Source organism: Prionailurus bengalensis, chromosome D3 (assembly GCF_016509475.1).
Source record: "Prionailurus bengalensis isolate Pbe53 chromosome D3, Fcat_Pben_1.1_paternal_pri, whole genome shotgun sequence".
Lineage (NCBI taxonomy): Eukaryota > Metazoa > Chordata > Mammalia > Carnivora > Felidae > Prionailurus > Prionailurus bengalensis.
Window position 1 is genome coordinate 94,291,592 of NC_057356.1, and position 14,287 is coordinate 94,305,878.

General features: G+C 47.1%; 1 protein-coding gene and 1 long non-coding RNA gene across 3 annotated transcripts; one reads left to right on the forward strand and one right to left on the reverse strand.

Moving 5' to 3' along the window:
* Positions 1-979: 979 nt before the first annotated feature.
* On the reverse strand, positions 980-14,286 carry TXNL4A (thioredoxin like 4A). Of its 2 annotated transcripts, none has more exons than XM_043559150.1 (4): positions 14,200-14,286; positions 13,757-13,929; positions 4,308-4,411; positions 980-1,364 (listed from the first exon to the last, which is right to left on the reverse strand). In XM_043559150.1, exons 2-4 carry the CDS (start codon positions 13,907-13,909, stop codon positions 1,193-1,195), a joined length of 429 nt encoding a protein of 142 aa, XP_043415085.1. In that variant the 5' UTR covers positions 13,910-13,929; positions 14,200-14,286; the 3' UTR covers positions 980-1,192. The 2 variants fall into 2 exon arrangements, with proteins under 2 accessions (XP_043415085.1, XP_043415086.1); XM_043559151.1 differs by lacking the exon at positions 14,200-14,286 and adding an exon at positions 11,268-11,337 and having other exon boundaries at positions 13,757-13,870.
* LOC122470896 lies at positions 4,554-6,538 on the forward strand. Its single transcript, XR_006294033.1, has 2 exons — positions 4,554-4,665; positions 5,749-6,538. It is a non-coding gene; the product is annotated as an uncharacterized LOC122470896 (long non-coding RNA).
* Position 14,287: the final 1 nt, after the last annotated feature.

A 14,287-nucleotide genomic window follows, 5' to 3' on the forward strand; every position in this document is an offset into this window, starting at 1 on the left:
TGGTTTCTACAGAAAATACAGCCTGCTTAAGTTCGTTAGATACGATGTTTGGAGGAATAAGAAACGACTTCTTGGGGCGCCTGGGTGGCTCAGTCGGTTGGGCGTCTGACTTCGGCTCAGGTCATGATCTCACGATCTGTGAGTTCAAGCCCCACGTCGGGCTCTGTGCTGACCGCTCAGAGCCTGGAGCCCGTTTCAGATTTTGTGTCTCCCTCTCTCTGCCCCTCCCCTGTTCATGCTCTCTCTCTGTCTCAAAAATAAAAATGTTAAAAAAAAAAATTAAAAAAAAAAAAGAAACGACTTCTTACTCTTTATATTTAAAAGGAAAATAAGACTCATTATTTTATTGCACTGCTTTTATAGCCAGAAGACTAAAAAATACTTTTTCCCCCAAGTGTCTATTCTTTCTCAACTCAAGCCTTTGGACTCTGTTGTGGGTTGAATTGTGACCCCCATAAATTCCTATGAGTTCTACCCCCAGTACAATGTGCCCTTAGTTGGAGATGGGGTCATCACAGGTGTAATTAGTTAAGATGAGGTCGTGCTGGGGAAGGGTGGCCCTCATCCAATGACCAGTGTCCCTGTAAGAAGGGGAAATCTGGACACAGACCCGCACACAGGAAGGAGGCCCCGTGAAGATCCGGGTGAAGCGTCAAGCCAAAGATTGCCAGAAACTACAGAATCCGGGGGAAGGGCAGGGAACAGATTCTCCATCACAGCCCCAAAGACCCCAGCCCGAGCACGCCTGGATCTGGAGTCCTAGCCGGCAGGATGTGCGAGCCCACTCGCTTCCGTTGTCACCCCGTCTGCGTACTTTGTTACGGCAGGCCTCAGAGACGCCCACGGCCAGGCGTATAAAACACGGCGGCCCCATAGGACATGCGCCCGAATTCCGCTCCCAACGGTAAAGATTACGATGAATTTCTGACTACCAAGATCAGTGATCTGTATATCAAGTTTCTCAAGAAAGAAGCAATCGTGGCTTTCCATCACTGCGTATTTTATTTATCTCAGCTAGGTATTTACAGATATTTGCTAATATAAAAATACAATGGCCCGGCGGCCGGAAAGTTGAGGCCATGCAACCCTTACTTCTTCGTGTCCAAATGCTCTAAGGCTTTAAATAGTTCAAGGTATTTCCACATGAAAAGGACTCCACAACATTTATATGCACAGAGAATGGGCTGAGAGCTCAGTATCTGTATTTTGTGGAGTAGTCCTTTGGAGACACCACCAGGCCCCGACCTTTCCGGGCGCCTCGGTACACGGTCTCGATTATGTCTATCATTTCCTGCTTGTCTTCCATGGCCCAGTTGATCTTGTTGTTGTTCCCAGTACCCAGGTCAATCATGATGTGCTTGTTCCTGCAAAGAGGAAACAGGGGGGTCAATGCTCACAAAAATCCTTCTAAAAAAGAGTTCCATGAAGAGGCCTTCTGTTTTGCACCTTTACAAACTCTCGTTAAACATCATTTAAGAGAAGAACACACAGTCAAGAGGATCCACCATGATTCAGGAGAAGATGAAAACAACCTAAATGCTATTTAAAAACGCACAGCTTGCGTGGGGAGCAAGCTCTTTCTGTACTCTTCTCTGTCTCCTTAGGACAAATACCCTACAGGGTAGTCGAAAGCTCAAAGGACACAGTTTTTGTCACTTGGACCCAGAGGGTTGTACTAATTTACTCAGGAAACACAATGGATGAGTTTTCACGGTGCTCTTGTGAGCACCTAGTATACATTTCATTAAAAATCCTACTAACTGTGAAATTAATAATGTTTTGGATTTTTATGATTAGAGACATAGACAATTCTTTACAAATGTATTTCTTAAGAGGCTACTTTTAACAATGATTTATATGTGCACTTTATAGAAGATATTTACCCTGGTTGTCCCTGATGCACTAATTTTTCCAGGTTTGCTGAAGACTGATTAGTTTTCATTACTTTAACTTCTCACTTCCCTAAGAATGAAGTGCTCCATTCACCCTGCAGTCTTTGGCCACCTTTTAACCAGAGTGAGCCTCCAAAAGGCAAATCCGATGTTCCTTTTCTGCCACAAAATTTCACTTCTAGGATAACATTCCACATCCTCACTCTGGCCCAGGAATCTGGGGGTCTGGACCCTGCCCCTCCCCCTCCCTGGCGGGGGGGATCTGGGTGTCTGGACCCTTCCCTCCCGCCCCCTCCCCCACCAGTCTCCCACCATCACCCACCAGCCACTCCGTGTCTTCTCGGGCTCCCAAACATAGCATGAAGCTCATGCCGTGTGCCCGTCCCCCAGAAAGCTGGAGCTCATCCCAAACCTGCCCCAGCTGCCACTTAGCTCCCGCCACCCTGACTCAGTTATTTGTGTGCCTATAAATACCCGCCCTCTGGCACCTGTTTCCCTCTGCTAATTTACTCAGCTGTTCCCAACCTACAAAGTTCCCTGATGGCAGGATCCGTGTCCCAGCACTAGACCACAAAACCTGGCAGGACTCAGTATATATACATTTAGTGAAAACATTAACTGAAGTGCCACCACGCCTCGTCTTAGAACTCTGGGTGGCGGAAAGAGACGTTCTGTCTTCTCTGGTGCAGCCTCCGTCCTAAAACACCCATGTGCACAGACGGCGGGGGGCTTCTTTTTTTCAGCCTCACTCCCACCTGAAGGGCTAGGGGAGAATTTCGAAGAGCACGACAGAAAAGGCCTAGACTGCCTCCAAGAGCCCGTGAGAAGAAACACGGACTTGGAGAGCACAGCTGGTGCCGGCTCCAAAGGAAGGGAGGACCTCGCGTTGCTGGGGGTGGAGGAAAGGGACCCTGTTACTTGGCAGGACATCGCGATGGGATCCTGCGGTTCTGTGGGAAGGACTTGCAATGACTGATGCCCTTGGATATTCAGCTGAAGGAAAGCCAAGCAAAGTCTTGAAGGTGCTGTCTGGTTTCTCCCTGGTGCTCACAGCAAAATGAGAGAGACAACCTAGTGTGAGAATTGCGAACAAAGACTCAATTCTCAGCCTCTCCGGATGGCAGAAGGTGCTGAAATCCAGAAACGGCCGCAGAATGGGGGGTACAGGGAAAAGGAAGCCACACGACCTACTGCTGAGGCCCAGGAAAGCCCTAAAGGCCAAAACGTTCAGTCACCAGAGAGGTCTTCCCCGATGCCCAGGCCAGGGACTCGGCTGCAAGGGACAGAGGGTAGAGCGGAAGGAGATGACAGAACCCAATGTGCTGCTGGCTGAAGGAGGCTGGAAAATGGCCCAGCTGCGAATACCTTTCATGAAAAAGGGAGGAAAATCCAGGCAAGCACCCTCCCAGGGCTGGGGCGTCGGCCCCCTTCCTCCTCATGTCCCCTTGGGAAACCAGACCTGTTTCCTATGCTGTCCCACACTGTGTGCTGGGAGAGCTGGGGCCACAGACAAGTGGTGTCCAGGAGCCTAAGAAGCCTTGTCCATACCTGATTTTGCACATGAGAAGGATGTGAGTTTTCGGAGCCAGAGGGCAGACTGGTAGGCAAAATCCTACATTAAACCCTGTGAATTTCCCACCCGATCCCCTGGGACTGTGATATGATGGGGCATAAAGACTCTGACAGATGTCCCAAAAGTTTCTGATCGATTGCCTTTAAAATAAGGAGATAATCCTGGATTATCTGGATGAGTCTATTCCAATCACAGCCCTTAAAAGCAGAACAGGAAATCTCAGAGACTGTGCAGACTTCAAAGGCGGAAGGGCCTCCAGGAGCAGGGAGGGGTCCCGGCGTACAGCCAGCAAGGAGTCAGAGACCTCAGACCCGTGAGCACCAGGAACTGCATTCAGCCAACAACCCAAGTGAGCCAAGTGGCTTCTTCCCAGGCTGATGGTCCAGGTAAGGGCCCAGCCCCTGATTCTGACTTGGTGAGACCCTGAGCGGGAACCCACTGAGCCTGCCCGAACCTTGACACAGCACTGAGCTCATAAGTGGTGCTGTGTTAGCTACTCAACTTGTGCTCGTTTGTTACACAGACTATAAAGCTAATCCACACCCTATACAATCCACGCAAACATTCCTTGCCAGCCAGGGAGCTCTACTTTCGGAGCATGGTCTGAGGCTTAACACTGCTATTTACCAACTTCTGTATTAACAATAAACAGTAAGAAATTTTGACCAAACATCAAATGGTGATTCCTTTCTAAATTAAATCTCCACGACAGAACTTTTTTAAAATTCACGACGTTACTTGACTTTACTACCTAAGTACCATCAAATATAAAGATCTCCTGATTACGTCAAACTTCCAGACCAACGATATTCAACTGAAATGACAAGTTTAAGAGAACATACCTGAAGAAAAACATGACGGTGCATGGATCGTATAACTCATACATTTTGTTGAAGTCAGGCACTTCTGTAATATCCACAAGATAGATAACTGCAAAATTTTTCACCTAGGAGAGATTGAAACAACCCTGTACAGTAACACACCATTTTTTTATTCTGCAAAAGCACGTTAAAAACAAACACGAGAATTTGTACGTAAGCGGACAATTTTCAAACCGAGTCCCCAACATTCTTTCCCAGCAGAGCTAGTACACAGGGAGATGATTCAGCACGTTCGGGCTCCTGACAACTGGCCGCTTACACCTCGCCTTACCATCTTCACAACAGCAAGTTATGAGAGTCCCACAGAAAACGTCCACAGGTACGTTATTCATGCTGACCTAGTAATAACCTGTCTCAACTTTTCCAGATTTGTACTTCTACAAATACTTAATTGCACACAGGAAACCACTATTTTAAAACCCACTGCTAGAATCTGCTGCACACCTGCCTTTTTGATTCAGGGGTGCACACATGCAGATACTAAGACTACTACTCCAAATAACACTATACACAACAAATTTTCTTTCATTTTTTTCTCTAATTGCAGATTCATCATAGCAGATTTAGAAAACTCAGAAAACTGTAAATAAGACAGAATCACCTCCAGTCCCAACCACCAGAATTGCTACAAATGTATTTTTTTTTTAATGTTTATTATTGAGAGAGAGTGTGTGTGTGCAAGTGGGGGACCGGGAGAGAGAGGCAGACAGAAATCTGAAGCAGGCTCCAGGCTCTGAGCTGTCAGCACAAAGCCCAACGTGGGGTGTGAACCCACGAACCATGCGACTATGACCTGAGTTAAGTCAGACACTCAACGCACTGAGCCACCCAGGCGCCCTGCTACAAATATATTTTTGGTAAACTCTTTCCCATTTTTTCTGGCATACACACACACATATAAATCTGTTTATACTGTTTTAACAAAATGTGATCATTCCATGCCACAGTGTTTTATATCCTGCTTTCATTATGAGCATTCTCTTATACAAATTACATGCTTTCCCAAAGCACAATTTTCAGGGCTACATAATACTTCATCAAACAGCTATGTCATTAGTTTATCATTCTTCCATTATTTTCTGATTTTTCCTGAAAATAAATAATTCAGATTTTTCATTAGTACCAATTATTCACCTGTGAACATTCTTACCTTTAAATCTATGTACATATGTCGTTATTTCCAAAGAACAAATTCCCAAAATAGAATCTCCCCAACAAAAGACATGACATTTTAATGGCCCCTATAGGGGCGCCTGGGTGGCTCAGTTGGTTGAGGGTCCGACTCTTGCTTTCAGCTCAGGTCATGAGCTCATGGTTCATGTGTTTAGGGTGACAGCGTGGAGCCTGCTTCGGATTCATTCATTCTCTCTCTCTCTCTCTCTCTCTCTCTCAAAATAAACAGTGCAAGACGGCGCAGGGCTGAGGTCTGACCAACAGAAGGCATTAAATATGCACATGTCCCACAAAGAGCCTGGCTGCGGAAGGAGGGAAGTTACTGAGGGACCCAGGCATGGGGCTGGGGCCCCTCCTGGCCACCCCCCAATTCCCTCTTTCCTGGTGACAGAGACAAGGCGGCTGTGGAATCGAGTGTGCCACACTCCGCGTGTCCAGATGGCCTCTGTGGCAAGTGTTCTTTTCATACTGCCGCGGCCCTCAGACGGCAGGGCCGGAGCACAGCACACGCCTCTGCAGAGCTTTCCGGCAAAAGGGACCCTGTGCATCCGTAGGTGCTGCCTACCCCTACGTTTCACTCTATCATTATTCCGTTATTGCTTTCCATGTAATACAACAGAGCTATCACAACTTACACTGACAGATGTTAACCTTACAGTAAAACCAAACAAACACGTCCACTTGTCCCCTAAAGCGTAAACTGCCAATGCAGTGAGAGCCCAAGATGCCTTTCGGATTCAACGTGAATTATTTAGCCAGTTGGCTCCAGTTCCTAGAACCTCCACATCTCCCAAGTTAAAGCAGAAACTGACACAAGAAACCACGTCCTCCTAAAGTGATCAAAATATACCACCTGTTTTATACATGAAGATATTCAATTACCCAAACTCAACGATATAATCTTCACTATAAACGTTGGTTTTTACAGCAAGACTTTGAGAGCAGGCCCTACTTCCCTTTGCCTTCAATGAGGAGGAAGAAAACGGTAGCTCGTTCAGAAGTAAAACAACTAACGACAGCACAGTACTTAATTCTTCTCTTCCCCTCTATGTACAGTACACTATCGTTCTCCAGAGAAATCTAAGGCTTCCCGAGGCTAGGAACCACGTCTGTTCTCTTTACTGATGTGTCCTCAGAGCCAAGCAGTACCTGACTCATACACGGGACCAGTAAATGCTTATCGAGTGAATTTGAACAATAAGCTTGTATTCTGAAATACAGGAAACACATTAATGTCACTAAAAATGTGTTTTTGGACAGTGTGAGCTTAATCACGTAACGCTGAGTTCAAACAGACCTGCCCTCAGGGTTGGTGGGGTGCCACTTCTGTCTGACGGGAGGCTCTCAAGCCCCTGCAGCTCAAACACCTGCAGAAAGCAAGGGGCTGCTCACCCATCTGGGCGGCCAGATGAGAACCGCCCGCGGCACCAAGGGGCCTTCCTAGAAACCTGTGCAACCTACCCAGTCTTTCCCCTGGAAAAGCTACCATTTATCCAAGCTGCTTCTAATGCGGGTTACATGAATTGTCGTGATGCTTTCCACATGGTCTGAACGTTTCACACCCACCGACGAACCTACAGTTAACTAAAAGTCTGTGTATGTTTTATAAAAGTGAAATGAAGCTAGGAGTCTACTGTATTTTCTCCATTTAAAAAAATGTTCAGGGGTGCCTGGGTGGCTCAGTCGGTTAAGCGTCCGACTTCAGCTCAGGTCACGATCTCACGGTCCATGGGTTCGAGCCCCGTGTCGGGCTCTGGGCTGATGGCTCAGAGCCTGGAGCCTGCTTCCGATTCTCTGTCTCCCTCTCTCTCTGCCCCTCCCCCGTTCATGCTCTGTCTCTCTCTGTCTCAAAAATAAATAAAACGTTAAAAAAAATTTTTTTTAAATGTTCATTTTGGGGTGCCTGGGTGCTTCAGCAAGTTAAGTGTCCGACTTTGGCTCAGGTGGTGGTCTTGGGGTTTGTGGGTTGGAGACCCGCGTCGGGCCCTATGCTCTCAGCACTGAGCCTGCTTCAGATCCTCTGTCTCCCTCTCTCTCTGCTCCTCCCTCACTCCCACTCTCTCAAAAATAAAATACACATAAACAAATAATGTTCATTTTGAAAGTATAGACATGGAGTGGAAAAACCACTACTGGGGCGCCTGGGTGGCTCAGTCAGTTGGGCGTCCGACTTTGGCTCAGGTCATGATCTCACGGTTCGTGGGTTTGAGCCCCGCGTCGGGCTCTGTGCTGACAGCTCAGAGCCTGGAGCCCGCTTTGGATTCTGTGTCTCCCTCTCTCTTCCTGCCCCTCCCCTGCCCACACCCTGTCTCTCTCCCTCTCAAAAATAAATAAACATTAAAAAAATTTTTTAGGGGCGCCTGGGTGGCGCAGTCGGTTAAGCGTCCGACTTCAGCCAGGTCACGATCTCGCGGTCCGTGAGTTCGAGCCCCGCGTCAGGCTCTGGGCTGATGGCTCGGAGCCTGGAGCCTGTTTCCGATTCTGTGTCTCCCTCTCTCTCTGCCCCTCCCCCGTTCATGCTCTGTCTCTCTCTGTCTCAAAAATAAATAAATGTTAAAAAAAAAAAAAAAATTAATAAAAAAAAAAATTTTTTTTAAAAAAGAAAAAAGAAAGAAAAACCACTACTATGTGTCCAGTCCCGTATTTTTAAGCAAACTCTACCCCAAATGTGGGCCTTGAACTCATAACCCTGAGATCAACAGTTGCATCCTCTTCGCACTGAGCCAGCCAGATGCCCTTAAGTTATACAACTTGTTTAAAAAACACTGGGCTGGAGCACATGGCTGGCTCAGTCAGAACGGCGTGCAACTCTTAATCTTGAGGGTGGGAGTTCAGGCCCATGTGGGGTATACAGGCTACCTAAAAGGAAAAAAAAACCCCAAACTTAAAAATATAGGACAGTCAAAAAATCAATAGTATGGGTGTCTTAAAGCAAAAAGTGTTTCCCTTTCCCCAGACCCACAAGCTCACTTGTGAGGAAATCATATACATTCTGCTTTCTCCAGCTGACGTCATTAACCGATGCCCATGTTATTGAAGAAGCTCTTAGAAGATAACTTCTAACAGCCACATAACATTCCATCCCGTGAACAGGACATTCCCAGTTTAAATCCCAACCGTCTGTTTCTGAGCCTGGACAAACTACGTGCCAGCACCTACCTCTGGGAGCCATCGTGAGGACCACAGGACAGGTCTGTTTCCCACCTGGCAACAGGATGCGTCTCAGGGTTCAAACGCTAGAGCTCACGGTCATCACCATGTTCTCCTATCATGAGACACTGCTGTTGTTTCCAGGTATGACAGAAGTTATGGCAAAGGTCTTGCGGAGCATAAAACTTCGTCTATTGAAGACGCGGGGTTACTGGGCATAAGGTATGACTATTCTCAAGGCTTTTTACACGATGCCAAACTGCCTCCTGCAAGGAGATCCGTTCTACAGGTACCTCAGTATTAACTTTCACCTTTTTAGCTCTGCTCTATCTAAGAAACGATAGCACACTATTTTAATGTGTGTGTCTCTGAAGTTTCCTTAACCATGAGAATTTCCTGTTTTTTAGGTTCCTTGCCTCTCTACCCACAGGATTTATTTATTTATTTCATTTTTTAGGAGTCATCTTTTTAAATTTTTTTTTTTTAATGTTTATTTATTTTTGGGACAGAGAGAGACAGAGCATGAACGGGGGAGGGGCAGAGAGAGAGGGAGACACAGAATCGGAAACAGGCTCCAGGCTCCGAGCCATCAGCCCAGAGCCTGACGCGGGGCTCGAACTCACGGACCGTGAGATCGTGACCTGGCTGATGTCGGATGCTTAACCGACTGCGCCACCCAGGCGCCCCAGGAGTCATCTTTTTAAATGGCACTTTAAACTGATTCGCTCAAGTCTACTATGTCTAAAATAGTATTTTGCCTGCTATATTTGCGGTAATTTTAATTGGCTGTTCGACAGTGTCTTTTAAAAACCAACGACTCTATGTACAAATTTCATTTCTATTATCAGGTTGTTTCCTACTGTACACATTCTTTTGATTGTCTACAACAGTAACTATGATTTCCAACCCGACTGCCTACACGTTTTATAAGCACCCCTCCTTCGTCACCGAGTCGCTGATTAAACTGTTCGGTAGCCTTCTACAAGCCACTCAACTTGCCTCCAAAAAGTAACTCCTGCACATCACTGAGACTGAGGCTGGCACATGACCCCAGCCACCACTCCACCCTCTTGTACGGGACCCCTCCTCTGGCTAAGAACCCACTAAAATGCTGGAAAAAATCTTATGGGCTGCCAACCGGCACTATGTATTTTATTTATAAGTCAATTTTTAGATAATTCATGTCAAAGCCATCAAAAAACTGCGCGATAACTTTATTTTCCCCCACTACCATTTGCCCGATTAGCTCAACAACAACTCTCGCAAACTCTGCGATGTGAGTGGTAACGATACTAACGACAGTGGCTAAGAATTATGGAACATACTGCTTACCTGAGAGAAGAAGTGTTCTGGAAGTCTTTTATATTAATTCTATCCTCATGACTGCCCTCTGGGTTACGCACTACCACCCCTTTCCCACAGATGAGTAAAATGAGGCACACAGACAAGTTATTTAAGGTCATACGGGTAGTAAGCAGCAGGAACAAGCTTGGTCTCTACCCTTACTGCCCCCCATAGCTTGCTCCTAGCTGCAAGACTGTTATTTCCAGAAACACAAATCCAGAGCAAACATACACATTTTGTTGGCTCTTATGAGAACATCAACTTCCAGTAGAGTTCAACTTACTTTATGCGAGGTTTAAGAATGATCCCCCTAAGGGTGCCTGGGGGGCTCAGTCGGTTGAGCGGCTGACTTTGGCTCGGGTCATGATCTCGTGGTTCGTGGGTTCAAGCCCCGCGTCGGGCTCTGTGCTGCCAGCTCAGAGCCTGGAGCCTGCTTCGGATTCTGTGTCTCCCTTGCTCTCTGCCCCTCCCCCGCTCATGCTCTCTCTCAAAAATAAACATTAAAAAAAAAAATGCTCTTCTCTAAAGTCATTTCTAAAATGTTCCATACATATATTTGTCTTATATACAATTTAATGAGAATGTATGCTCATGAGTCAATGATATCATTGAAGTTTTGCATACTTTTTTTTAATTTTTTTTTCAACGTTTATTTATTTTTGGGACAGAGAGAGACAGAGCATGAACGGGGGAGGGGCAGAGAGAGAGGGAGACACAGAATCGGAAACAGGCTCCAGGCTCTGAGCCATCAGCCCAGAGCCCGACGCGGGGCTCGAACTCCCGGACCGCGAGATCGTGACCCGGCTGAAGTCGGACGCTTAACCGACTGCGCCACCCAGGCGCCCCGAAGTTTTGCGTATTTTAAACTACTTATTTGGGCTTTTAACACACAAAAATGAAATGTCCCGTTTATTCTTCCCCATTATGGGATTTCGGTAACAGCGAGCTGTCACAAACTTCCTACAAAACGGCAAGACAGCTCAAGACAGCTCAGAGACACACCAAACAGTCTCTCTTTGAAGCTGTGCATAAAATCAGCTGTTAATCAGGAAGCTTTGCTTATTACCACCCCAGCAAGCTCCAGACATCTGTCAAATCGTTCAGCACATCTCTTACGTCTTCAGAGCAGCTCCAGACCACTCCGGCATGAGGTGGGGTCGGGAGGTCGGCAACGTCAAAGCATCAAGTCAACACACTACATTCCAGGAGAACCATCTAATCAAGTCCAGCCTAAACGGCGCAACTTTTACTCACTTTAAAACAGCTGGGGTATCCAAACAGGGCTCGTAACAAGATGAGGAAGATCCCCCACTATCTGCCATTTCTGCAGAGGGAGATTTTTAAATAGAGAGTTAAGTTGTTCTTTATACTAAAACTTTAAATTTCAAATATTCCTGTTGAGATTCCCCAAAAAGGGCTTCCAGAATTCTAAACTCATACTTTGCCTTTATACCAAGAAAAAAATAAAACAATAATCTTGTGATGCATTTCAAGTTTGCATTTTTAATAACTATACTATAACATTATATTAAAAGTTTATTAGGACAGAAATCCAAATTTTGGGACAAAAGAAAAAATACCTTAAAAAAAAACAAAGAAAAATACTCAAAATGAGCCCAATTAAGCCATTCTTATCAACAGGTTCAATACCAGAAAGAGGACGTCCACCAGCGACAGTGATTCCGTCTGTAACTGACAGAAACGGATGAGAAAAGAACAGCTCTGGTAAAAGTCCCTAAAAACTTACATTCACACACAAAATCTGTCTCCTAGCTAAAAGCATTTTGCTGGGTTTTGCTCAGATATGAGAAGCCAAACGAGCCTCACATCTCTAATTACCGTACCCCCGCACTGAGGGCGGCGAGAGCTGGACGTCGCCTGGTGTTCACACGGTCGCCCGCAACACAGAATTCGGGGCACACACCCGAAGTTATTTCAAAGCCATCAGAGCGACACTTTGCTTCTCAGAAAAGTGCCCTTAGGCAATTCTCGACTCAACTGGCTAGTGTCTGCCCCTGACCACCATAGCCTAAGCGAGGCGTGACCCCCTGGCACCACCTCATTTATGCCCTCTGACCCCAAATGGGAGGACCCCCAGCGTCAGAAAACTGCCGCTCTCCTGAGCTCCCCAGGCACCTCCTCAAGCTCCTTGGGGAAGAGGAGGGGAATGACTGCTAATCACAGCACCCATATTCTGATCCTGCCCTTGTTGAGGGGTTTTTGAAAGTGACATCAGAATTCCCAGGGGAGCTGGGCCTGTTTCTGGACCTCACCCCAGATCAAAAGAATCAGAATATCTGAGATGCACTTGGGGAAGTATCCCAAGTGACACTCATGATGACTGACACACACAGGAATGGTCCCTAATGTCCCCAATGCCATCACCCCATCTCACTTTGCCTCTCTTACCAAATAGGAAACAGTAAAAATTAGCAATAGAAGATCAGATAGTTTTTTTTAATGTTTATTTATTTTTGAGAGAGAGAGAAAGACAGAGTGTGAGTGGGGGAGGGGCAGAGAGAGAGGGAGACACAGAATCCGAAGCAGCTCCAGGCTCTGAGCTGTCAGCACAGAGCCCAACACGGGGCTCGAACCCACAGACTGTGAGATCATGACCTGAGCCAAAGTCAGCTGCTCAAACCACTGAACCACCCAGGTGCCTCCAGATAGTCGTTTTTTTTTTTTTTTTAAGTAAACTATACCCAATTGTGAGCTCGAACTAATGACCCCAAGATCAAGAGTCGCATGCTCTACTGAGCCAGCCAGGCGTTCTGAAGGTCAGATAGTTTTTCCTTTCCTAAATACAAAATACATCCTCACATCTTTGCTATCTACTAAAAGGTGTTGTTTTAACCCCTTATCCCTAAGAAAAGATGGCTTCAACGCTTCCATTACTTTTACTCTCAGTTGGCAGTTGGCGGGGAGCCCCACGATGGGCTCTGTGCTGACAGCTCAGAGCCTGGAACTGCTTCGGATTCTGTCTCCCTCTCTCTCTGCTCTTCCCCCGCTCACACTCGGTCTCTCCCTCTCTCTCTCTCTCAAAAATAAACATACCTTTAAAAAAAATCGCCATGCGGAAATTTAGAAAAGCGCTCAGCCCCCCGTTATACAATAGTGCCAATGACTGCACTTCTGTTATCAAGCAAGACTGAATAGCCAGGGGACTGACACTAAACATCAAGAAAACTAGTACCACAAAGCACAATTCTATTCTCTCCTAACATCTCCTGCAAATGAATCACTCTAAGCTATAAATCAAGTGACTTACAAAGAGCATCGTGGAGTAAAGAGGAAAAAAGACTAGAAGAAAACCAGATTAACATGAAAGTTCTGCTTTACGAGTACAATAAACAAGGTAGCAAAAATGGACAACCCTTTAAACTAAACTATTTAAGTAAACTCGATCGTTCTTGCCAAAATCTGTAGGCGTTTGTTCATGGCACTATAGAGAAGGAATCATGAATCATTTTTAAAATTTGAAAATCTGCGGAAACTTCTCCCAGAAAAACCACAGGACCTATCCTGTATACTTTCAGGACCACAGCCTCCCACCACAAGGTAAGAATCCGTGTGCTAATCTAGCGAATGTGTTGCACGCCAGGAATAAAGGCACGAGGAAGGAGCACTGGACGGATTCTAACCTCACTTTTAAATTCTACCGCCAAACAGACAAGCAAAAGCAATGCCGGTGAAATGAGCAAGCTGATCACGGAACGCAACACGAAGCGGCGGAGCTGCGTTACCTTTTCGGCTATACTGTACAGGACCTCGTCCATCTTCATGCAAGTGGGGTCCCAGTCGTGTCCAAACCGGATGACGACCACCCGGTCTTCCTCCGAAAGGATGGCCTGGTCCACCTGCCAGCCGTTGTGCAAGTGCGGGAGCATGTACGACATCTTCAGGGTCGCTCGGGTACCTGCGGGACAGGAATTCCACGCACCCGCTCCTTCAGGCCAGACCGCACTGCAGGCAGGGGGGCCACGCGTCGCCCCCGCCCTCACCCCTCGGTCCCGCCGCGGGGAGGGCGCAAGGGCCAGCACGAGACCCTCGGAAGGGGGCCTGGACCGAGGGGACGCCCGGCGGGCCACCGCCCGGGAGCGGGGCCCCGAGGGGGTCTCCCCCCACCTCAGTTCCCCACCCCCTGCCTCCCCGGACCCCCGTCCACTCCCGCTCCAACCGCACGCACCTCTGACACCTAGAGAGTCCCGCGCTGCGGTCCTTCCGGGCGTGGACCCGCGCCGGACAGTGCGTGCGCGCCGACGTGAGCGTGCGCG

What these genes read in the sequence shown, in the direction of transcription:
- TXNL4A (XM_043559150.1), bottom strand. Translation starts at nt 13,909, where the DNA reads ATGTCGTACATGCTCCCGCACTTGCACAACGGCTGGCAGGTGGACCAG. An exon ending in TGTACAGTATAGCCGAAAAG is followed by an intron (nt 4,412 to 13,756) that starts GTAACGCAGCTC and finishes AATCTCTCCTAG; the next exon opens with GTGAAAAATTTTGCAGTTAT. An exon ending in ACCGTCATGTTTTTCTTCAG is followed by an intron (nt 1,365 to 4,307) that starts GTATGTTCTCTT and finishes TCCTCTTTGCAG; the next exon opens with GAACAAGCACATCATGATTG.